This window comes from Phymastichus coffea, unplaced genomic scaffold (genome assembly GCF_024137745.1).
Source record: "Phymastichus coffea isolate CEN01 unplaced genomic scaffold, Cenicafe_Pcof_1.1 PCOF00236, whole genome shotgun sequence".
Taxonomy (NCBI): Eukaryota; Metazoa; Arthropoda; class Insecta; order Hymenoptera; family Eulophidae; genus Phymastichus; species Phymastichus coffea.
This window is the reverse complement of record NW_026707047.1, coordinates 77,307-102,359: the sequence shown is the minus strand read 5'-3', so window position 1 is coordinate 102,359 and position 25,053 is coordinate 77,307. Positions and strand designations below refer to the sequence as shown.

General features: G+C 50.4%; 1 protein-coding gene across 1 annotated transcript in view; it reads left to right on the top strand.

Moving 5' to 3' along the window:
• Nucleotides 1–12,134: 12,134 nt before the first annotated feature.
• The window catches only part of LOC131674384 (neurogenic locus Notch protein), a 34,312-nt gene continuing 21,393 nt past the window's right edge, over nt 12,135–25,053 (top strand). Inside the window, exons 1-2 of the mRNA XM_058953027.1 lie at nt 12,135–12,265; nt 13,046–13,179. Of these exons, the coding sequence (XP_058809010.1) occupies nt 12,201–12,265; nt 13,046–13,179 (199 nt within the window). The 5' untranslated portion in view covers nt 12,135–12,200. The remainder of the gene's footprint in view (nt 12,266–13,045; nt 13,180–25,053) is intronic.

Genomic DNA, 25,053 nt, shown 5'->3' with positions numbered 1-25,053 from the left:
GGAAGACATCAACGAGTGCGAGCTTGCGCCCTGCAGATATGGATCGTGCGTCAATACTCATGGATCTTACAAGTAAGTCGAGTAAAAAGAATCTGCTATTGCCGCCGTTACTCATTGACCAGCTACGATACTCGTGACGATCCGATTTCAGCAAATTAACCTTGGTTTGTTTGTGTGTGTGTATGTATGTGTCTTTCTTCGTCTAATTACAATGGGATAAACGAGCGTAATCCAATGATCCCGCGCGCACCCTCGCCTTACGGGCACACGTGCATTTCGATTTTCGAAAGGTTCGATTCTCTTGCGTGAGCACCAGAGAGAGAGAGAGAGAGAGAGAGAGAGAGAGAGAGAGAGAGTAAAAGAGATGGGAGGGGGAGCGAAAAGAAAAGAGAGGAGACGAGAGAAGAGGGTCCCGAGGAGAAGCGCAAAAACTGGTTTGAACGCCACCGCCGGCGCGCATAAATCGCGCGCGTTTCTCCAGATCGAGCCGAGATTAATCGCGCCAAAGAGGAGGTGCCCTGCGAGCGCGCGCGGCGCGGCCCGCGCCAAGATAATGTCGCGCCCTTCGCTTTCCTACCTTTCATTGAATTATCGAGAGAAAGGCCGCAGCGGCTCCCGAGAGGTGCTCTTTCGCGATTCCGCGCGGGACGCGCGATCCAGCAACTTTCGTATACTCGGATTAGTGCTCACAGATGAATTTTCAGATTGATTTACGCGCAGCTGGAGCGAGAAGTACGAAAGCGCTGACTGTACGAGCCACGCCCGGTCCCAGATTACCGATGTGTCTTCGGCCGCGCATCCGAGCCCCAGCGCGCGCCACGAGATTCGCTGTAATGCCGAGCCGAGAGAAACGCGATCGACGGCCCTGCTGCCCCCGAAAATAAAAAGATGGTCGCGAGCACGCGCGACCGATAAATCGCTCGCTCGTTAATTCGCCCGTATCGCGCGGGCTTTTCGACACCTGCGCTCCCCTCGCGGCTATTGCGCGCTCTTCAATTCCATTATCCGGGATTCGCGCGGACGGGCGCGCGCCGTACGTCCGCTTCGCTTGTATCCTCGCGACCACGCTATCGTTACGCGAGAGAAATGCAGCGACATCGTTCGAGCGATCGTGCGCCGTTTTGCAACCAAGCGAGAATTTACCGCAAGCAATTTTCGGGGGATGCGTGAGTTTCCGACGCCCTTGTCGATTGTCTTCGCGAGATGAGAAGCCTTCGGACATAGGATGGCCTTGCGCCGATGGTGTTGCCTTGTCAAATCTTATTTACTTTTCCTTCATTAATTAACGGAGAGGGATACCTATTCGACGACTTTTTTTTATCAATTATCATTCATGCGCGCCTGCGCTTTACTTGCTTATTATGTCTGACGTAATTCTTACGGCGTCGTTTGTCTACCGTATTATACGCATGCGAGTTGTTTTCTATTTGGTTTCGTTTTCGCTACGACATTTGCAGCTACATTCTTTTTAACGTAATCATTGTATGACGGCTTTACGCTGCAATCAACTACTTGGCAATCGCGTGATTGAATATAACGGAATACTCGTTATATTCATATATGCATCTTGAACACCTTACAATTAGTTGATTAATTTAACAGTTTGTTTTACCTTGAGTTATTTGAGTTGTCTGACACTTTTTCACGATTATTTTCAAAATATAGTATCTTAACATCTTGTCCACACTCTTTTCGCGTTATTTGTCATCGACGTACCTCCTCTATACAGTGAATAATAAACAAAATCCAATCTTCCGTACAACAAGAAAACGTGAAAAAAAAAACATCCAGATAAAGCCATCCGCAAAACAGCACGCGGGCAAGAGTGAAAAATGTTGAAAAGGCGAAGGCGCCTCAGTTTGGGTCTCTTACACAAAAGAGAAATCTGCCTGTATAGGATTCTTGTGCGAAAGGTTCATCGTCGTTGGCGCACAGCTGTTGACCGAACGAACTGTTGGAATGCAGTGTCGGCCGTAGCAGCGCGCGGAGAGAGGCTTCTTCTTCTTCTTCTACTACTCTTCGTCCGCACCTGTGTGTCGAACGCGAAATTTTCGCCTTGGCTACCCGACCTTTCAGGGTTTCGCTCTCAACTCCCCCCCCCCCCCCCCCCCTTCTGTTTTCGCCGCCTGAGCTGCAGCTACGTCCTACAGATTTTTGGCTGCCGCCTTTCGGTAGCTGTATGAACGCGAATGGCCTTTGTAGAGAGTTTAGTTAGCTTGTCATCGAGACTAATCGGCTTTCAGATAATCGCTGCTACGAACACTCGAGGTAGTTGGATATGACGCACACCGAACGATACTCAAACCATACGTGAAATACAGATTTTCTCTTGTCAGTTGCTGGGGGACCCTTTCGATTCTTTGAATTATCAAAGTTTCCTGTGTTTCGAAATTTTCAAACAAAGATAGAAATACACACCTCAATGAGTAGTCTCGTAACCCTCTAAAAGCTCAATCATATCAATGAAAAAACGAAGCGGAACAGGCAGCTTAAGCTTTCCCCTGAAAGCACGCTCGCTCGACAATTAACACACCGCACTCGCGCGTGAGCGTCCGGGTGAGAGAATTATACGTCGTCGTCGAGTGCTGCCGAAAAATATTACGAACGTGCTATGCGACCAAAGAGAGAGAAAGAGAGAGAACAGGTCCCATTTGCGCGGGAGCAGGTTTCTTTTGCGTAGATGTCATTCCCACCAAGAGAAAGAGCGAGCGTACTTAGTCCTTTGCCCTCGTCGCTCTTCTTCCCCCCCCCCCCTCAACTGCGAGCGCGCATTCTTCGAAACTCTCTTTCTCCGTTGCGACAATTACACGGGATATTTTAATTGCTAGCGGTCTCTCGGTCTCTGGTTTAATGAGAGATTTGGACTTGTTTTTGACACTGACAAGTGCATTTTCTCGAGCGTCATGCCGCGGGGTTGTTCATCTGAATTAGTTTTCGCAGGACTCTAGGTGGACTTGTTCGACCCGTTCAAGCTCGATCGGAGCTGTTGGCATATCGACTGACTTCGAAACTCCGTTAAAAGTGCTTGCGGTCGTTGACGATCGTTTGGTTAATTTGGTCTAAGCGAGAAATTCTTATCAACCGTATGAAATTCTAGAGCGCTCATCATACTATATATAGTTACGTTCTACGAAAATCAGCATTTTCCTGCGAACAATAACAAAGTGAGCAACAGCAGTAATGCAACGTGCGCGCGCGTGCGAGCGAAGTCATGAAAAGTCGTCGGCAACAAGAGAATGAAGCAGAGAGAGAGAGAAAGAGAGACCAAGACAAAGAACACGTGTATTACGCGTGTTCCTGTAAAACTTGCGTGCTCGCGGGGGCAACACTTGTTGGAGCGACCGAGAGACGCAACACGCACGTTGTACAGGAGAGAAGAAACGTGACGGTGCATTCGTGGCGTCGCGTAAGAAGGGTGACGCAGTCGAATCTGTGGGACAGTCCGATCGGCGGAGACAAGACAATATTCGACGAGTGAGCGTCAATTACGAAAAAAGAAAAAAAAAAGAAGAAAAGTGGAAAGAGTCATTGCAAAAGATAGCTTTGGTAGCGACATTAAAATCGCGTGTAACGCAGATAATAAAGAGGTTGGCGTGTCTGCCGAGGTCGAGGGTCAGTGCGTACATATTTTTTCGGAATAAAAAAAATAAGACAATGACACGGAACCAGACGTCGCGCTCGGTTGTCTGAGAAAAAGACGGAGCTGGTCTTTTCGAAAGCCAGCTTAATTTCCTTATTTCTTAATTCAATTGCTATTGTCGTCGCTTGGCTTGTTTGCGCGAAATTGAGACTACCTGCTAGTCAAGCACTGCATATCTGAGGTCGGTTCTCTTCACTCGAGCGAAATTATAATTTCGTGCGCGTCGGATTCATTGCTGCTGTTCGAATGCAATTTACTACGTTATCGGTAGCTCGGCTTTCAATGCTTGCAGTCAAATAGTCAAGGTTATCCTTACAAATTTGATAATATTGATAATAATCGCAATATAAAGTTGGGCATCAGTCGTAAAGTCATAACGCACGTGAATCCATCCACAGCAAACTAGTCAAAGTATTCGAACTCGAAGAAAAGGAAAAAAACCCGTTCTCCACTCGGCAACAGCTCGGCGAGCGAGCGACGTGACTCGAATTCGTCGTTCGGGAATTTCGGTTGTACGACGTATCGCCGGATATGCGATAGATGCTCGGTGCGCGATGGCCTGCTTGAAATCTAACCGAGGCTCTGTTGGTCTATGCGCGAGGAATATGAAGAGTCAAGTGGTTTTTCTGGTAGTCAGTACACGCGACTTTGAAAATCTGGACTTTTCGTGGGTTTTTCTTTCACTGCTCGTGAACCAAGATTAAGTTTGGATGATTGACGGGAGAGATCTCGTAAAAACCACACTACAATTAGCCAAAGCAAAGCTTGGAGAAACGAAATACTCAAAGAGTCAGTTTGTCTTTCTAGACTGAAGAGTTGGTTTGTTTTGTAGGAGCGCGGTGATTCTTTGAACGCTGATGAATTATTAACATTCGTGCGACTCCGGAGGACGCGGCCATTTTCTCTCTCACTTACGTGTGTGTATATATATATATAAAGGTTTATATAATCTACGCAGGAAGATTTTTTAATTTGTACTACTGGCAATCTTTCATTAGAGTGGGTATTTCTGTGAAAAAAAAAAAGAAAAAAAATTCACTTTCAAATTCAAGCCGCACGTTCGGTTTTTCAAACAGCGTACGAGCTGAAAGAGAGCGAAAAAACTGTAATGAGACGCGCGACGAGTTTGACTGGTGTGTAGGACAGAGCAAACTTTGTCGCAGCGTTCGCGCGAGCGCTGCGCATTATCGCATCGATATTCCGAGAACGTCGGAAATTCCGCAATCGCACTGGAGATATCTCTGGCAGTTAATTTCGTTGAAAAGCAGAGAACCCGCGATCTGTCAAAGGAAAGCGCACGCGGAATACGGATGCGCGGCGCGACTTTGCACGCGAGCGTCCGATGCATTATCGCTATGATGCTCCTCTGCTTTTTTTCTTCCTTCTCGTTTGGGTTTCGCTTTTCGCGCCGCGACATGTAAAGACTCACACATATCCGAGCGCATCAATTACCCAAGCGCGCTAACTTACCAGAAGGGCTCATTGGGCTTGTATAGGAAGCTTGAAAAGCCTATTTACAATGCAGATGAGTCTCCCTTTAATTATTCTATACGTGTATGGATGAGTGCTCGTCGTCGTCGCCATGTTGTGTTTCTATTTTTTTCTCATTGCGGGGGTCGAATGTTGAGAGAGATGGAGTTCATTGGTTCTTTGCGGTTAGTCGATTTTTCTTTTACTCCCAATGGAAAGATTTACCTTTAAATTGATCGCGAGTGAAACAGTTACTCCATTACATTTGTAAATTGTTGAGCTAATCGGAAACCGCAGTTTTGAATTTTCATTTTTTCGTAAATGTCAGTTCTCCTTTATTTTTCTATGGTTCTTCATAGCAGTGTCTATTAAAAACGACGTAAAAGTTGAAGAAAAAATTAACTTATCAAGCCCAATTAAAGTATCGACAATTCAAACCTACATCTGCAATAAAAAAAACACCGCTTGCAAGACGCTAAAATTGATTAACAACCACATACTCGGCAAGTCATCCAAACGATTTATGCAAATAATCGTGAATCACCGAAGTCTATATTTTTTTATAACCTTTACATAGACATGAATCACAACCACTTCGTTCGATATCACATCGAATTACAGTTGCGCAAAAGAAAAAGGAAAAGAAAAAGAAACAGAGCTATGTGTATAAAAAAAAAACGACTCGCCAGTGTCACAAGCGCGAGAGTTGAGATGGAAAAAAAAAATTGGCATCTGCGCGGAGAAGGGGCAAAAGTCGAGTATCTAATAACGGGAATCGGCGATAATTGCGCGACGCGCACGCACATACGCGCGCGCCCATTAATGCGGAGCTTTTCGCACGGCTGGCGTGCGCGCGAGGAAATTGCGCGCGCGAGTTTTTTAGGCCGACCGCGCAACGATACGCATTGAGATCGGCGCGCGCTTGGCGTTCGACGACGAAGGATACAGCTGCGATTGTGTGCTAATTCCAGCTTGAATTTTAGCCGCGATCGCAATTAGCTCGAGCTTTCACGTGCAAGTCGGCCAAGTCGCGTAATTAATAGTCATTTCTCGGTAAAGCCGTCGGCATTGTCGCGCCGTGGGAGCGGCGCAACTTGCGCGACAGCGATATAAAGTCGTAATGTGCCTTGACGCGCGGCCACGCGAAGGCCATCGCGCGGGAAGGGCGTCTCCTTTCCTCGGGAGCTGCAGAGCCTCTTCGGGCGCGTTTAAGGGCTCCACGAAATCGCTCGCACGATTGGCGTGCACGACTTGCATTGTCTCCGCGCTCTCTGCCTATTTGCACACTTGAAAGCTGAACAGGTGTCGATGCGAAGAATAATTTCATTCTTTTCGCCTGCATCTCGATCGCAAAGTGTAACGGTTTTGTTTTCGATCTTATCTTAACGTTGCGATTTGTAGATTGTTGTCGGCGATACCGATAACAAATTGTACGTTAGATTGTGCTACGTTTTGCGCAATGGACTTCTAAGTTTCTTGTGGCACCGTATCATTTACGCTCTACGAAAAACGTTGATTTAAGATTGGTGGAGGCAGTATAATAACATTCGTGACGATGTAGTTGTTGAAAATGCTCAAATTGTAGAACGAACGTGTAAAATTAGGCTATCGTTTATTGCGCGAATTTTTGATAATATTCAAACATTCAATCGTTACGATCGCGAAATAAAGTGCTTTCCAATCTCATTGTCAAATTGATCCTCGTAAACTACAAACAAACGGTTCAACTTCTGCTCTGGGTATTTTTCAATTATCATATGATATTGTACCTAAAATAAATTAATGGCATTATACCACATATCTTAACACCATTATTGCGCTGTCGTGAAATACGTACTGGATAATACTTGAATGGGCGAAAAAAGTGTTGAAATCCCGTGGCGAACTCTCAAACAACTATTGCATTATCTTCTAGCAAACATCGGGCATACTCCAAAGAGAAAATTTCAAACTCCGCCCCTCCTTCCCATCATCTTTGTTCCTGTTCAACCGCACACATACAGGCACACATCTCTATTCCGAGTGAGCGCGTTGCTCCGCCTAGAAAACTTGGCCGCGCGCGTGCAGTACCGGTTTTTTTTGCGGCTGCAAAGTGCATAAGTTTCGATCGCGATAATCATCAGCGACATTAATAAAGCCGGTAATTCGATGCCTGCACGCGAAATAGAGACGAGCGAGCTCGCGAGCCGGATAACAGACAGAGAAAGGATCGCTGCCGCGGCCGTTTGCATATTGATGATGATTTTCCGCTGTTGATTAGCGCGAAATTGATAGGCCGATCGCTTCGCGCTCTATCAACGGATATTTATATGTCTCAAAATGTGCACTCAGCTGTATCATTCGAAACCGCAATTCCAATGGAGTTATGTAGCTTGAGTTGCTTGTTGTCTTTTGCAGGCGTTGTTCAAATCATCAATTGTCACATTTCTAGTCCGTGCCACATATGTCGAACGACAAATGTCGTTTCGTCCTTTCAATCTGAATAAAATTGGAGTTTCGTCATTTTATTACGAATATTCGCGATAGATGGAGTGTTCGGAGAGGGAGAGCTATGCATAAATCGGCTGCGACTGTTACAATACTCAAAATGTCCCGACTTCAAGATACAATTCTATACATTTTATTGTCAACGATATAATTTTGATTGAGGGTATTTATTTTATTCGTTTAATTTTTTTATCAAATCACGGATATACAAGTCAGTTGTAGTTTCTAATACCTATAGCACAATTTGTCTATTATCGCATCCCACTGGATTGATTATCGACTATGGTATACTCTCTCGGAATATTCATATCCATCACGAGGCCGATCGAATGCAGCGTGCAGCCGTTTGCATCGTTAATGATTACATCAGCCGATTTCGACCAGACCTTTCTGTCCTGTTCAGCCATAATCTTTATGACTTGACGAGCCTGTCACGAATGTAGAAGAAGGGTTCACGCGACAACGCCCATCTACCTTCGAGCGGCAGCTTCTTTGAACAACATGGCACTGGTTAAACCGTCAATTAGACGACAAACTTGTTATTTGGCGATGAAACCAAAGCAGCCACTTGTGGTAGCGTACAGCAAGCATCCGCATTGGATAGTTAATACAAATGGACATGCAAAGCGAGCTCGAAAAACAAAACACAGGAACAAACGCGGCGATATCGTTTTTATGGGAGCGGCGACGGCGGCGAGTGAAAGGAAAGACTCGGAGTTCGATAGCGCTTTTCCGCGCTTACACGGCGCGGCCTTTTTTTTCGCCGAAGAGAGCAGCGGCTTTCGCGTTTCCTTTTCGTTCTCTTGGCGCAGCGCCGTATACGCGGAGTGCGCGCGCGTTTATGCATCTCTCGGCGCCTCGCGTTAGGCCTGAAATTGTCGACAGCGCGCCATTCTCACATTGCCCCGCCCGTCGCGGCAAATTGGAATGAATTAGCGCGAAAAAAAAAAAAAAAAAGAAGCAAAACGAGTCGCCGGTGGTGTAGGACGGCCGCGTTAATATAAAATTTCATTCGTTCGCGTGCATCATCGTCATACGCGCGTGCGCGGCGTGAGAAAGGCGCCTTCGTTGAAGCCTCTGTACATTGCACCCCGGCTAATTTAATTAGTGCCCTACGCTTCGATGGATTTCGAGCGAGTCTTATCTCGCGTTTGGTTTACATGCGCCTTGCTAATCCTTTTTTTCTTTTTGAAGCAATTGCCGCTGAGCGAGATACGCTCGTTTCTTTTCCGCAAACTTTTGGAGATAATTAATGCCAATGATTATTGTCCCAAATGAAACTGTTTATCCGTGCCCGCCAAACAATTCTCTCTGCCAAGAGAGAGAGCATCGTTTTAAATAATTAATTAATCAAGAGCTGGACGCTCGTATATGTAACAGTAGACGACGCCGAGGAGGATCAATTGAGAAAAAGGTCGCTGGCTCGTTTAAGAGTTACAGTCTCTCTCACGGAAAATGAGCAAAACAATTGAAAGTCAAGTTGAACGGACGAGCGAGCGACGACGACGCGTAATGTAATGATTATCGGGTCGCTCTCAATTCAGGCAATTACGCCCCTTAGAGAGCTGGGAACTCCTCTCGTAATGCCAATGCGCGCCTTCGAACTCTCCCGCCAGAGGGAGAGGGAGAGGACTTTTAAAGAGTTTAAAGGGCAGAGAGGCTGCTTTTTTTTTGGTGAAGGGTTGGAGGGACTCAAAGGGATCGCTGGCTTTTAACGACTGCTTTCCGCGCGTGAACGAGCCGTAGGCTAATTGCCCCAAGCAAGAGGTCTTTTCTTTTGGTGTAATTTCCAGTTGAAGCAATTGACGATCGACATCTTTTCTCTCGCGGACCCACCGCTAATACAATTCGGAAATGTGTAACCCGCACGACTCGCGTAAAAGTTGAATGCCAATGGCTTTCGCATTTATCCTGTGCGTCGCTCTTCCCTTGTTAAGCTCAATTGCCCCGCATTTACACAGTAAAGAAAGATCGCACACCCGAACTTTTTACGCAGTCGGATAAAATATTTTTTCGCGCATCTCTGTCTCTCTCTCTCTCTTTCGAGTTCCCACATCATCATCTGGGTTACCGTGGAAAAGTCTCACTTCCGACGTTCACTCGGACACGTATCCCTTTCAGTGCACAAACGGGCAGCTCGACGATTGTCGTGCGAGACAAGCAATAATATTTAGATTTGACAAGGCGCGAACGAACGTTTGCGTAATGTCTGCCGCTCTTCAATGCGGAAAAATGACAAATGAGCGCGCGCGCAGCACTCACTGTTTTGCAATGCACGCGCTTGAAAACGCGCTTTTGATAATGCCGTTATGCGCCCGCGAGGGGCTCCCTTCTCCATTTGTCAAGTGTCACTTAAAATTCTATGTGCATATTTTTAATTTCAATTTTTGCGCGAAAGGGAGCCGAGTGTCGGCGTTTCGAGCTCGGAACGAGGCTAGTCGTGTTAAGGCGCGCGCGCGCACGCGACTGTTGATCGGTTTGTTAATTGGCATATCGATCGTAAGCGGGAGGCCCGGCACCAACGGTCGGGTCTTCGACGACGATGAATTTCGCGGCGTCGATTCGAAGGAAACAAGGCCAATGGGAGATTGTCAGTTGTCGCGAGAGCAATGCGCCTCGTTACTCCGTGGCTTCATCCGCGCGCGTCAAATGGAAAATCGAACTGCAGCGCTCGTTTCCGCGGGCATTGAACTCTCTCGTCTGCGCGGCAAGCAACCACTTGTTGCATGCCGCGGGGGCGAGCCACGGAAGCCTTGCGCACGTCAGAAGGAAGAGGGGAGTATCGCAGTGAGCAGAGCGACACGTTTAAAAGTGAAGTCTTAATTGGCAAACGCGGCAAGAGTAAGGTGAGCGAGCAGCGGCATCGCCTAATTAATTAGTCAACGCGCGCGCGCCGAGTGGACAATCATTAATTATGGATGCTTGCCGATAACGCGCCACGTATGCTGTCGACGAGAGGAGACGGAGGGTGACAACCGACAAACAGCCAAAAAGTAGATTGATTTAATAACCGCTGGGCAAGAATAAAAAGAAGAGAGGGAGATAAGCAATTAGAACAACACAATGCGTTAGGTCCTTATGAATATATATATCCCCGGCCAAGTGCCACGCGCGCGCCTCCCTTCGAGGCTCGGGGCTAAAAGGACGAGACGCGCTCATTGTCCGCGACGTGGCGCGTTTGCCGAAAAGGGGAAGAATCCCGGGGATTAAAGCTCTCGCGCGCGACTCATCGATTTGCACGACGACCATAATCTTTTGTTTGCGAGTTTCGGCGGGAAAGATACACGGCGTTTCCATATGTCGCATGTGCCGGGCGACGCGGACAGCGCCGTTAGTTTGGATGCTATGGGATGGGGGGGGGGGGGGCATCGCGTGGCGCGTGGAGATTTGCGGATTAGGCGCGGCTGATCTTGTTGAGGCGATGATTGTTTCCGGCGCGAAGAGGCGAGCGAACCCGCGCGTCTCCCTCTCTTCCATCGTGAAGCTGGAAAGCGCCGAGCCCACGAAGCGTCCGTCCATCGTCGCACCTGCGCACCGGATCAAGTGCCGAAAGGAGAAGATACACGGGAGAAGCTGGCGGTGGCACCGGCCGAAAAGCCACCTAGAATAGGCCCACGGGCACAGCGAAAAAGCGCGCGCGCAGCTTCCACGAAGGAGAATCAAAAACCATATCCATGCCCACACGTAGTCTCTCTCCCCTTCTTTCCGTGCAGGCTACACGGCGCGGCGAGAGAAAAGTAGGGGGAAAGAGAGAGAGAGAGAGAGAGACAGAGCGCGCGTCTGGTCTGCGGCCGGGCGTGGGAAGGGGCCCCTAAGGTGGTATACTTCTCTGCGCTGCTCTCCGAGCTCCATGGGAGAGTGGGGGGCGCTCGTGTCTCTTTAGCCTGGCGACTGGTTTAGTTAGTCGTCAGCCGTGGCACGCAACCGACCACCTAACTTGCCGCAGCGCGCGCATTTTTTTTTTCGTTGTCCGTGTGCACTTTTTTTGTTGTTTCTCTCCATCTTTTCTTTTGAAGTCGCGCGCGCGCGCGTGCTCGCTCGATCGATAATCGCGCGCGGGACAATTCACTTGCTCGCCGGCTGGCTAATCGAGAAAGAAGCATCGCCGACGAGCTATAAGAGTGACATGAGCTGGCCCAATGTGGAGGTACGGCGGAGCAAGTCCGTACCATCCGCCGCGGCGGCCACTGCCGTGCCGTAACACGGGATAGAGAGAGAGAGAGAGACGCCATTCAGCGAAGAGACGACGACTCTTCTCCTTCTTCGTCTTGTGTGTGTCGTGTGTTGTTTCTGTGTTTTCCTCTACTGCACTACACCGCCAAAACATAAATAGTTGTGATATTTGATTTCGATACTACGAGGAAGTGTGCAATAGGGGGTGTGACACGTGCAATTTGTGATACATGTACATACATATCGTTATGAATGTGTATGTTTGATTAATCGTGCTGCAATTTGGTGAAGCAAGGAGAAAGAGAAATTGTGATTGTTTCTGTGGGATACGCATTCGTGGCAAGAGTAGAATGTGCGAGAGATGCGCGAGCTGATGGTCGAGCGCTCGATGCTCGGCAAAATATGAGGAATATTGCCGGCCGCGACCACCATGACGACCACCAGCCATCTCATCTTCAAATTCGCCCTGCTCGCGCTGCTCGTCGTTGGCACAAGGTGCGACTTTCATCCCTGTTGTGCGCCGCATGCCGGCCTGACGATATCAACATTTCGATAAGAGCTAGTTAACGGTTCAACTGCTTATGCCGTTATGAAGCAGTGCCGAGCTTTTCATATGTATCGCGACCGGTTGCTCGCCTCACTGCTGACTCCGACTCTTCATTTTGGACAATCAGAGAGCAAAGAAGCGCGGCTCGCATGACGTTCGTTAAAAGGAGCGCGAGCTCGATAAAACTGCACACCAACGGCAAAACGAACGTGAAACTTGTGAGAAAGAATCGGCGCTCGTCTGTGTTTTTCGAACGGTTGTTCTTCCCTTTTTTTCAACAACAACCAGATAACCAGATCGCCGTCGCGTTTAAATACGACGGCAAGGAAAGCCGATACCTGCATTCGGATTGCAAGAGATAGTCGGACGTTAATATTGTATAAAATCGTCTCCGGTCACTCTCGTGTGCTCGCAGAATCGACGTCTAATTATAATACATATATTTTTTTTTTGCTTTCCACATCGTTTTTACGACTTATAATTTCTCAGTGGTTTATGAATATTTCGTGCCAGCGAGAGTAGAATTTAAAAAAAAATTATGACTCGGGCTTTTTTGGCCGCTTTTATTTTATATGCAAATCGGCGGCTCGTAAATTTCATCAGGCGAATAGGAAACCGGTATGCATGGAATAGGAGAGGCAAAAGCCGAATTTTTATACGGGCATTTCTTTTAAATCTTTTTGCTGCGTTGTTGTTAATGGCTTTGTGCCCGTGTGATTTATTTACAGGTGTATGTGCAACAGCGGGTACACGGGGCAGAACTGCGAGAGCGAGTATATTCCGTGCGACCCGTCGCCATGTCAAAACGGCGGTGCCTGCCGTCAGATCGACAACCTTACCTACAAGTGCACATGTCCAGAGGGTAAGAGTCTCGGCAACGAGTTTAATTACTTTGCAATTCAAGATCTGCGTTTTTGCTTTAGCCGTCTGCGACAAGTTGCTTTCTCGATCGCTTTAGGCGCAACGACAAGTAGCCTAACGTGATATTGATAATCGACTGAAAACCGCGTAAACGTTAAAAGCGACACCCCAGTCGTTGATTGCACCCACTCCCTCTCAAGGGAAAAAACAAGTATTTTCGGCGGATGTCCTTAAAACCCAACTCGCGCGGCCACATAGAATGTCGCGACAGCAAAACAAACCTCTTGAAGGCCACATTCTTTCCCACAAGTAGCTGTATATAGCGATTCGCCTGAAAAGCCCGAGGCGCCCTAAAGCAATTTTGTTCGACCCTTATATTGACAAACACGAAATCTCCGTGGAAACAGCGAAATACTTAACGGAAGATAGACATTCTCACGCGTTGTCATAATTCGTCGCGAATTAAGGTGGTCAGTCTGTTGAGACGCGAAATCAAAGAAACTAGAAGCCCCCTAAACGATGGGAAAAATCAGTGCTTAGCAGCCGTGAAAGAAGGTAGGAGGGAGTACGAGGTAGATACAACACAACGTCTTGGGAAAAGTCAGCGGTGTGCGTCGTCTCTCTCAATTACACCTTAAAGGCGTTCCTGTTTTTATATTATGTAGGTATGTAGTGTTTTCTTGGCCCTTCCATATCGGACCTCATTAGATAAGTTTGCGATTTCCTCATTCCCGAGGCTTTTGGTTCGGGTGAGATTCTTATCCGACAATGGGACGTTCGCAGAAGATTCGTTGCCAAGACTTTCGCTCGATCAGTTCGACTGGACTATGCACGACCGGCGTCGTATAGACCTCGGCTTTTTTCCAACTAGAACACTCCGTTCAGAAGCAAGCAATTAACGAAAATTTCAAGCCAATGCATCTTTAATGACGCGCGCTCTCTCGGCAAATTACAGCAGCAAAAAAGCTCGCGAGGAATAATACTCTAATACAATTATCATAACGACGCCTCGACCGAATCATTAGCGCGCTAAAGTAAGAGCGAAATATCGCGAATGCAGCGCCCGTAAAAGAAAGAGGAGGGAGGGGGGTCAGCAAAGCGTGGCCTCCTTGGAAATCACAATGCGTATAGGTCTCTCGGTGCACCTTTTTCCCAGGCGGACCACGGCACCGTGGCGACCCCACCTACGCTCTTTCTTCCTTATTTTCCTTCGAACGAGAGAGAGAGAGAGAGAGAGAGAGAGAGAGAGAGAGAGAGAGAGAGAGAGAGTGGGGGGTGGTCGTCTTCGAGATACGTCGTACACACGCTGGCTGGTTTCGCTTTTATTTTTTTCCCTTTTCTTTTCTGTCTCCACATTGTTTCGGGTTAACGAGCATATCTTCGATTCCCTCTCTACGAGCGCGGATCTTCGAAAAGCGGGGCTAACGGGGACTAGGCGAGTAGGCAGCGGCAGCGGCAGCGGCAGCGGCCTCGAGTGGCTCGTCGAGGAGTTCGCTCAAGTGGCCGGCTACCGGTCTTGCCTCGGCAGTGCGCGGCGACGCGCGCGAACGACGAGCAAAGCCATTATTCGCCGATAGTCCGCCAACAATGAGCGAGCGCCTTATCGAAAGCGGCGAGAGTCGTTTGTCTCCCCCGCCTCGCGCATAATAAATCCTCTCCGCGGCGGCGCGAATTAATTGGTCCGCGACGAGCAGCGAGATAAGACGTCTTCTGCTCGGCTCGGTCGCGATAAGGGGGAGCTCGCGCCGGCAAGGGCGTCCTCCTCGGGCGCAAGCCGAGGCAGGATCGCCGGCATATTTTTGCGCGCGGGCATTTTAATGAGCGCGCGCGCGCGAGAGATCGCCGATCCCGATATCCTAGATTTTCATTTCGGCGCGCTGATCCCCGGCGTCCTTTGTGCGCGCGAGCACAATGCGATCGATCCGCGGCGTTGCGCTTATCCACTGTTCGCTCGCGCGCGCTCCCAACAATGCTCGCGTCTGCGCCGAAAGTGAAGTCCGGTAGAAAGGCCAGCGCCGTTTGCCTCTTGCGCCTTTGTCTATGAAAAGCTTGTAGCTCGCCACAATCGAAAGGCGACCGTTGCCCTCCTCCTCCGCAGATGCAGCGGCCATTAGCATAGTCGAGCTCTCGCGGGAGAGAGAGAGAGAGAGAGAGAAATTGGAATTCCCGTCTTTCTCCGCGGCGCGCGCGTGCGCGGTTAAAATTGCATCGAACACCTGGGGCACGCGGAGTGCAGAAACTCAATTTTTAGCTCGATCGCGCGTACAGGACATCGAGAAAAGCCACCGTTGCTTATTTTCTTGTTGTTTAGAAAAACTCATTACGAGAGAGAGAGAGAGTACAGCTTCCTGTACTTGCGCTTGCGCTGATTTATAACGGCCGCGCGCTGCAGGCTGCGCGAGCATAAAGTGCGTAGCACGGGTAACAGGGGAGTAGCAACGCTGCCGCTCGACGTTGATACTAAAAAGTCGCCTCTAGCTAATACTTCTCTTTACGTGTTCTTGTCGGCACAGCGCCGCCGTTGCGCTCCCCTGTGAGAGTCGCTCGCTTCTCAGAATTCTTCGTCTCGAGCCGCTTGTTGATCACTTTGTCGAAGATCCTGTCGCCGGGCCTTTTCGGCGCAAGAATTTTGAAATGCTCGTCTCGTTGCGCGCTCGTGCGTCGTACGCTCGCCAGGTGTTCGGGACGTGGCCGAGCGAAAATATTCGCCGACTTACTTATGCGATGCGTACGTATCAAAGTGCAGCTCCCCACAGCGACAGAGCTAGTTCAATCAGAAAAATGCGAAATACATTCGGCCGACCGCGTCGGGCGTACGCGCGCGAGTCACCGGCGGCGCGCGCATAAAAAGAATCGCGCGAGCCACCTCGTCGCATATGTTTTTCAATCAAAGGCTCATCCCGCCATACGGCATGCCGCAAGCGATCTCTTTTTAACGCGCGCGCACGTACGCGCGTTATCCGAGGGAGTCGACCCCCTCCCCTTCCGCGTTCGCTCGACCCTTCTACGCGCCGGCAGATCCCCTTCCGATAAATTTTAAACGTCTGCGCGCCACTTACAGAGCTGGGAACGACGCGACGCCTCGTCGGCAGGTCAGCTGTTTATCGATTGTTCCTTGGTCGAGGGAAGGTCGCGCGCCTGTGACGCTGTCGAGTGCGAACGGTGTCGTCGCGCCGCGCCGCCGTGGAGAGGAGGAGCGCGCGCCTCGTTTTTTCCGACGTCTCGCTAATGGATAATTTTAACGTTTGGTCGTTCCACCGTGGTTGGTCGTGATCGTGCGCGTGCCAATGATAATTTATCAGCAGTCGACGCGTCGCATAATATTACTGCCACCGGACAGGCAGTAGGAAAAACAGGAGTACGTGGCCGACGGATAGCAGCGCTGTCGAGTCACGCGGAACGAGGCAAGAGAGAGACCGTTGAATGCGCGCGGACGAGGGCCTAATTTACAAATACCGAGCGTGGTGCCGCGCGTCATCCGCGCGCGCTTTCGCACAACGCGAGAGGAAAAACGGCCGAACGGAAAAATGTGCACGCGCGAAAATGACCCTTCGGTAGGCTTCGACGCGAAAAAAAAAAAAAAAAAAAAAAAACAAGAAAGAAAAGGAAAAGAAACGAAGGGAACGAGCGCAGTATTAACGTGTGCCCTGCGCGCAGGTCAACGCGGCGGAGGTTATTTCGCGAGGCCGGCCGGCTACCGGGGCAGTATAATGACTATTTAATCGAGGCAGCGCGTCGGCCTGCATTTTTTCTCATACTGCCCTTGTACATTTTGTTATCGGCTCGCGCTCTTGTTGCAAATTGAGCGTGACGCATAAACAAAAAGCCCAACACAATGGTCTCTAGCGTCACCCTCTCGCCCCCCTTACGTAATTAATACAGGGTCACTCGCGTGCGCGCGAGCGATCTTTTCAGAAGGCGCTCTTCGTCTTGGAGCGATCTGCCGAACGCAACTGTACAAAGGGATACTCTTCTCTTTGGCGGGTAGGGGGACGCGGGCGAGAGTTTGTCGCGGACTTTAGGCCAGTGATCGCCTCTGCGTGGGCTCGCGAGCTCGCGGATTGATACGCGGCTAGCAGGAGCAACGTGGAAGTCGCTGCGCGCGCAAGCACGGCGCAAGCGCGCCGCAGTTTATGATATTGCGAGTACAGGAGGCATATTGCGCGCACTTTCAAATGTCCGCTTGGCGAGAGGTATGCGACGACGCGTCGGCGCGCTTTCGTTTTCAGCGCTCGCAGCTTGCGCATTGCCGAGCCTGTCGCGCTGGTGCAGCCCAACGGATACCCGCTCCGAGCGCGTCTCGCATCGTTCTCGCAATCGATCGCAACAGCTATGGCAAGAGGCCCGGTTCGATTCCCGGTTTACGTACCCATCGCGATCTCAATATTCATCCGTTGCAGTCGAGCGCACGCGAGCGCTATAGCCTCGAGCTTCGGCCGAACAATCGCCATTACGGCCAGACATATAGGAAGCATAAAGATACCTCGATTACCAACCGCCGTGCATACGAGAGCAACAAGCAGACCATTATGCTTGGATCCATTTCAAACGGCCCATCAAATCTGTGATAAGAGATTCGCCTAACAAACAAATTTTCAATAATGCGCTTACGCCTAACGGACCCGCGCGGTTCCCCTCCCCCGTCTGAAAACAATAGACCTTGCATCTCTCGTATAATAGAAAGGACCACACCCCGCGTGCTTTGTCGCCGCGTGTCTTGGGAAAGCGCTGTAACCTCGAAACAACACGAAGCTCTGCCGATTCGCTGCTTGAATAATTAAATAGGAGCAAATAAGAAACGAGTACACACGGGCGAAAGATGACGATTAAGATTAGAACGAGGATGATAGTGACTCGTCGGATTCCTTCGTCGGATTATGCCACACTTTTTTTCTCACAGGCGCGCGCGCGAAACAGGTAGCGCGGGCTACAACGTAGCCGGACGAGCGAGTTTGGCGTAGCGGCGCCACCTCGCGAGTTCACTTGGGAAGACTTGCCTCGGTCAAACGCGCAAGCACGTCAAGGAAGGTACGGCGGGTGTTGTCGCGCCATCGTCGGTAGGCGTTCGCGAGCTTTGTCTAAAACGCACACCTGCGGAATCCGATTGCCGAGAGCGCGGCCATCCGCCCTCCGTCTCCACAGTCTCCTCCGTCCAGCGAAATATTCGCCGCACACGGACGGACGCGCGACAATAGGCTCGCGGAGCTTCATCGCTTCGATCGCGGAGTTCGACTGGTCGACGCAGCGGCCAGACGGAAAAGTCGTACACTGCCGGGCTGGAGCCAGACAGAAACTGTGTCGTTGCGATTAACCGCGTAATTAACGAGCGCACGTACGCGCTGTAAGCCGCAGCGAGCCAGCGACCTTCGAGCGCGATTCGGAGATCGCAGCTGTTCCGTAAGCTGGACCTCGCGCCACCGAGTCGCCGCAGCGAGAACGTGTGGGGCGCTCGACGTATCGTGATTCGACCTTCGACCTTTGGCCCGCTTACTGTCGTCGGTCTGTGGCCACGCCACGCACGTGACTCACGCGCACAGCCTCGTAATTCTCTTTAATTGCGACAATACCCGATCCCGACAGTGGCCAGCCGCGACGCACTGGATTGCCATTCTGGCGCTAATCGCGCTCGACTTCGCCGTCGAGAATAGTACGTAATCGGGGCACGAGCCAGACTGTAGAAATGCGCCCTTGCCATCTTTGCTCGTTCGTTGCAACGTTCCGAAAAAGTTTGCATCCTCCGAGGCCGTTGACTCGTCGTCCTCTCCCGTGGCGTTTCCCTTACGTAATTGACCTTTGGAAAATCGTCACGGCGTAGAAGACGAGTACGACGTCGGTAAGCTCGTTTGCAATGGGATGGTGGTGGCGACGTGATTAACGATATCATGGCTCGCGGGTCCGGGGCGACCTCGCGCGGATAATAGCCGACTTAACTCCCTCGCATTTGCATATCTGAGGTGGAGATATCCGCAAAGCGGTCGAAGCCCCCCCCCCCGCTCTTCTCTAGCGATGTGCACCTGACCGAGCAAGCTGTAGTCGATCGCTCGGGTCCATTGGCTAATCGAATTTTTCGTGGACGCGCCCGAGAATACATTTGGGTCAGCGTGCAGCACCGGAAACCGCGACCCAGCCACCCATCTCGCGCACTGTGCCCGGGGCCGCTCTCTCACGTGATCGCGCTCTCAAGCGCTTTCGACAGCTCGCAGACGTGACTCGGTCTTATCGCCAAGCCCCAATGGAAGAGTCTTGCGATTGATTGACTGGCCAGCGGCGCTGCGCCGGCGTGATTGATGCTGCCGCCGATCGAGCGACGACGACGACGACGACGACGGCAGCGGCGGCGGCGACGGCGCGCGCGCAGCTTAGAGCAAGTCCGTTGCTTTTCGCGGCGCAGAGTTATTGCGCTTAAGTATGTATCGGGCAGGCCTTGCCGCGCTCACAGTTATTTGGCGGCTTTAACGTTACCCCGGCAGGCGCTCTTCCACCCGATACCGCGTATCTTTTATTCATGAATTTTCTCATTTTTCCTTCTCTACGCACGCAAATCCTCGGCGCCTTTCCTTTTTCTTTTCTTTGTTCTTTCTTCATTTCTGTTCCAGACAATCGTGCACAAATTAACCGGTAAACTTGATATCTGACCGAAGCGCTGATAAAAAAGGTTTGCTCTATCTAATTCGCGCGGTGATCTAATCTACGAGGAAAAAAATGAGAATGCAACGCGTATCTGGAGTAGATTCGTTATCCTATGCGCGAGAGAAACACGCATCCCAAGAAGAAATCTTATCGTCGTTAGAAAACAAGTCTATCGAGCGGAGGAGAATTTGTAACTCGGCTTGTCGAAAAATCATTGTTCGCCTGCATATATATATAAGCAGAAGGATGGCACTGCAAGCAGTCACTCGTGCCTCGAACAAATAATCGTGTTTATATATAGTCGGATGAACAATTTCTTAACGCCGACTGATCGTCACTACGCTTATTGGGTGACTCTTCCGAGAAACAAGCTTTTCTTTTGTTAATACATATTTTGAGATAAAGAGAGAGAAAGAGAAAGAGAGGAATTATCGAAAGGTCAAGATCATTAATTCGCGTGTGCGTGACTGCCTCCCGGGCATCATCATTTGCTACTCGCAGACGATTTATAAGCGTGTCTCGAAAACAGGGAGAAAAAAATATGTTTGTAATTGCCAATGAAAAGAAGAGAGTGGCGTACTGTTATGCAAGTTAACAATGCGTATAGATATATGATTTCAAGGGTTCAGGCATAAAAGCCCACACGAAATGTGCAGTGTGTGTGTGTGTATATGTAAATCTCGAAGGCGCACCCACGCCCTCGACATGCAATCCAATGCATGCATATACGAGAGAGCCTTTATCTGCTGCGCGTCGGAGAGAGATACGCGTTGGAAAACGCGCGGCGCCGGAGCGAAGCCTGTTTTAGATAATATACAAGCCCCGCGTGTTCTACAGAATCACTAGCGGACAAAAGCTTTTTGTAATCGCCAGTCTACTTTATTTTTTCTTTCTGCGCTCTGCATATACTCGTATTCCTCATTGGAAAGTGCCGCTTATAATCGCGATCTGTTTCTTCAAGAAAACAAAAGCAATGAACAGAGAGCTTGCGTCGTTCCTGGCGTTCCTCGTCTTAGGAGATGCTCCTTTGCTCTCCGTCGTTCGCGCGCGACTGGCTGCTGGTCAACCGAAAAACGCGGAGCACGATCGCCTCTCGTCAATCGAATATGGTTCGTTGTCGAAACGCAACGTGTCGCCCGACTGCAACCAGCTTCTTCGGTAGTAATGCGCGGATGAAGGTTTCTCCAACGAAAATCGTCGCTAGGGGGAGAATAAAGCAGCGCTGGAAAGTTGAAAAAAAAAGAAAAAAAGAAAGTTGAATAATCCGGTACGGTCAAGATGGGATCGAAAAGGGGCAAAAATCGATAATATACGTTGGCTGGCATGCCTCTCGTCGTTGGACCTGCCGAAGGAAGGAAGCCGAATAAAAAGGAGAGAGAGAAATCCCAACCCGTATGGCCGAATCGTAAATAAGGACGCGATTGTCCTTTTAAGCGGGCCTTCTCTCTCCCTCGCGTCCAAGTACAAGGAGGGGAGAGACCCCTTTGGAGAAAAAGAGAAGAGGAATGGGTAGCCGCCGCGTGACGAGGCCTCTCGTCCATTGTGCGCGAGGCCAAAAGACTCTTACGCCTAGAATTATGAAGGGAGGGAACCAGACGCGCGCGCCTGCTTCGATTTAATTTCGTCTGCGCGCAAAAACGACGACAACCTGTTGAAGACTCGGTCCGCGACGACCTGTTGCGCGCCCTGCATCTCCTTATTTATGGTTAGTTTTTCGATCTAATCTCGCGCGCGCGCGCGCGTGTGTCAGCGCACGTCGATTTCAAATCGACAGCGACGAGGAGAAAAAGCCCTAATCGGGATCGTGCGTCGAGAAATTTATGTGCCGCCGAAGCTTTTTCTCTTTTGCACGGGCAGGAATTTAATTCGATTTGGCGGTCGGCGCCGAATGATCAATAGCTTTTGTCGCGAACGCGATTAGAGCTCGTAAATCGAAGGGGGCGGACGATGACGCTGTTTTTCGCTCGCTCTCTCTCTCTCTCTCTCTCTCTCTCTCTCTCTCTCTCTCTCTCACAGCTTGGCATTTTTAATAAACTTTTTCGGGACGACACGATTGAATATTCATAGGACGGACTCGACAGGCCCAATCACTCGTCCGCAGCGGGCGAAACTGTCGATGTCCGCCTCCGCGCGGCGGCGCCGTGTATCGTGCGCTCCGCAGTCGGCGGCTCGACCAGTTGCCGAACCTACGGGCAATAGCCGAACAATCGCAGCGAGAAACGCCTCGCGCGCCGCGTCGATCGTGAGTCAGTCGGCTGGAGCAACAGGTTGTGCGGGACCCCGAAAATGAGGCGAATCATTCGGCTGCTTCTCTCTGCTGCTCATGCGCGCGCGTGTGTGTGTTGCCCTCTTCTTTATATTAGCGTGTGTGCACCCCCATGGCGTGCCGTCGCCGGTTTTTTGGCCTCCGGCACGATGCTGCCGCCGATGGTGGGGCTTATATACAAGCCATGTTTCTCTCCTCTCTCTCTCTTTCTCTCTCTCTCTCTCTCTCTCTCTCTCTCTCTCTCTCTCTCTCTCTCTCTCTGAAACCTTTCGGAGAGAGGAAGGAGCGAGTGCACCGCCGCCGCCGCCGCAGCCTTCCTTTGCTTGCCGTGGCGACAGAGATTCTCAATTTTTTTTTCTTACGCTCTTGCATCCTCTCAAAGAGTTCCTTTGTATCGCAAGCGCCTCTGACCGTCCGAGTACAACAAGACCGAGTTTGTTGGTATTGGCGTGGGCAGCGCTTCCAATGCACTGTGACGATCGCCAAGCGCGGAAGGTCGAAGTCCGTCGAAAAAGACTCCGTTGGCGCTGCTGGCCAGCCCCTGAGCCACGGCGAGGCAAGATCGACGATCAACTAGTCCGCGTACGGCGGAGAGCTGACGATTCGCTGAAAATGAGAGAGAGAAAAGCGGCGCGCGGCGAAGGAAAGGAGTCGCGATCCTGGGATCGTGAAAATGGGAGCGCAGGCTGGCCTACGCGCCGGCCGGTAGCCGCCAGTTGAGAGCCGCTGGACGACTGAAGCCGAGCGAGCGCGGCATGAGAATTTTCCCACAGTCCCTACTACCAGCAGGCGCTCACAGCGTAGCACACCGGGACTACGGGACGCACACCCGCTCTCTCTCTCTCTCTCTCTCTCTCTCTCACTCGCGCGCGCGCGCGGCGTTGCCACACCTCTCGTATATACTTCTCTCTCTCCGCGCGAGAGCGCAGCCGTATGGCGCGCGGAGTCTGTGTGCATGCAGCCTCTGTATACGTACATTTATGCGCGCGGAGAAAGAGATCGCCAGGATTTTCGCTTTACCTATTCGTGAGCCACGAGCACTGATGAGGATTATTAATTTGGAGAGGCCGGTGGACAGCTGGTTGCTGCTTACCTGCGCAGCACCAGCTGATCCTCGATGACAGTCGAGCATTTCTCGAAAGAAAGAAAGAGGCCCGAAAGGAGAGGGATGCGATCGCGTGTCCGAGGCGCGTATGGGCTGCGTCGTTTCTATGTTTACGTTGGCTTGTCTCTCTCTCTCTCTCTCTCCCCCGCTCTCGCTCCGGATGATTCGCCCGCGCTGACCGGCCCAGCGACGTCGATTGCGATTGATGCACTTGACACCAGTAGCTCCCTGACATATGTACTCGCCCAGATTTTCGTGCAATGTTTCTCATGAAATTACACACATTAGCGCACTTCCTGAGAGAAAAAGAAGAAAAAAAGTTTCTCACGCGGAATACTCGCGAAAGTGGTGCGCGCACGTGCGTGGCTTAACGAAGCAATCGGTTTTTTGGATTACCATCATTTGTCGTCCGGAAGGAAGACAGAGGTCTCCTTCACCTGCGCAGATGACTTTTTGGAAAGTTTCTCGAGAGAACGAAAGAGAGATGAGGAAAAAGCAGCTGACAAGGAATGTTAGAATTAGGAAGGGAGAGAGAAAAAGTTTTGAGAATCCGGTTGAAATATTTGGACAGGTCTAGGACCGGGTTAGGGTTCGCTGGCTTTTAGGACTCGAACCAAGTGCCTCGGATAACATTTTCGGGGCACTCGTTGCCTCTGCCGTATCAACGTTGTCGTTTCCGTCTCGACCGACACTGCAGTTTGATCGCTTGGCTCCTCTCTGCTCGTACGAACAAGAAAAATAAGGATTCTTCAGATTTTACGTGCCCTTCGATTTGCCAATCTCTTCGGCCCGATGAAATTGACGATTCGTCGAAAAAGAAAAAAAGCAGACGCGTCGAATGCCAACAAATTGCGAGCTCCGCTCGATTACATTTGTTTTTTTCGTGCGAAATGTAAATCAAATCGTTCGAGACTCATTAAGCGCCATAATTTTAGCCTTATTAAGAACGACTCGATGAAAGACCCTTTCGAATCGGCAATTACGAAGGAATCGGCCGGAACAAAAAACAAGTACAGTGATTTATTCGTCGACATCTCCTCCCCCAGCCACATGCTTCACTTCGTTAACAACCCTTTCTTATTATCACGCGACGCGGAAGACGGATTTTCACGCTCGTGCTCGCAACCAAAAATCACCACCAATGGAAAAAGCCGCGCGCGTTTCCTCGGTGGAGGGGCGCAACGAAAAAGAGAAAAAAAATGAAACGAAGCATCATGGGAAATAACACAAGTGCGTGGGTGAGCACGTGCGCTTTTTTCTCGAGGGGCTTTCTATACTTGTACTAGAGAAAGAGAGACGATCTCTATTGTTGCTGCCGCTGCGTCTACCTGCGATCTCCCGAAAACGAAAGGTGTGCACTAGAACGTTTGGCCGCCGCGCTGTATGCGCAACGGATCGCTCGAGCGGTCAGTTTGACCCTCTGGAGACTTTGGAACATTTTTCTCTCCCAGCATGGTCATGCCAATTTTCTCCAGGGCCGCATCGACTGTATTGCATCGCGATTGTCAAAGTCAAAGACCGCGCGATTCGCACTCTTGGCGACGCCTTTGTAACTTCGGCGTCCCACCGTCCAGATTTCCGTGAGCAGGAGAGCAACGAGAAAGAAGAGAAAAATGGCGTCTCTCGCGTGTGGGTTACGTGTATCGGAAAGATCCCACGAAATCCCAAGGAGAGGAGAGCCTTCTCCTTTCTTCTTGGTCTCCTTCTCTTCCTGTCTCTCGAGAACTCGTGCGCATTGATGTCTTCCTCGCGCGAACCACGCACACTCCGAAATCGCTGCTTCGGCGCCTTCCCTCCGTCGTGGGCCCGCGTCGCGAAACCGGAGACGTGGGAATGGCTGTCTGCGACTGCATCCCCGTGAAAAGCCGAAGGAG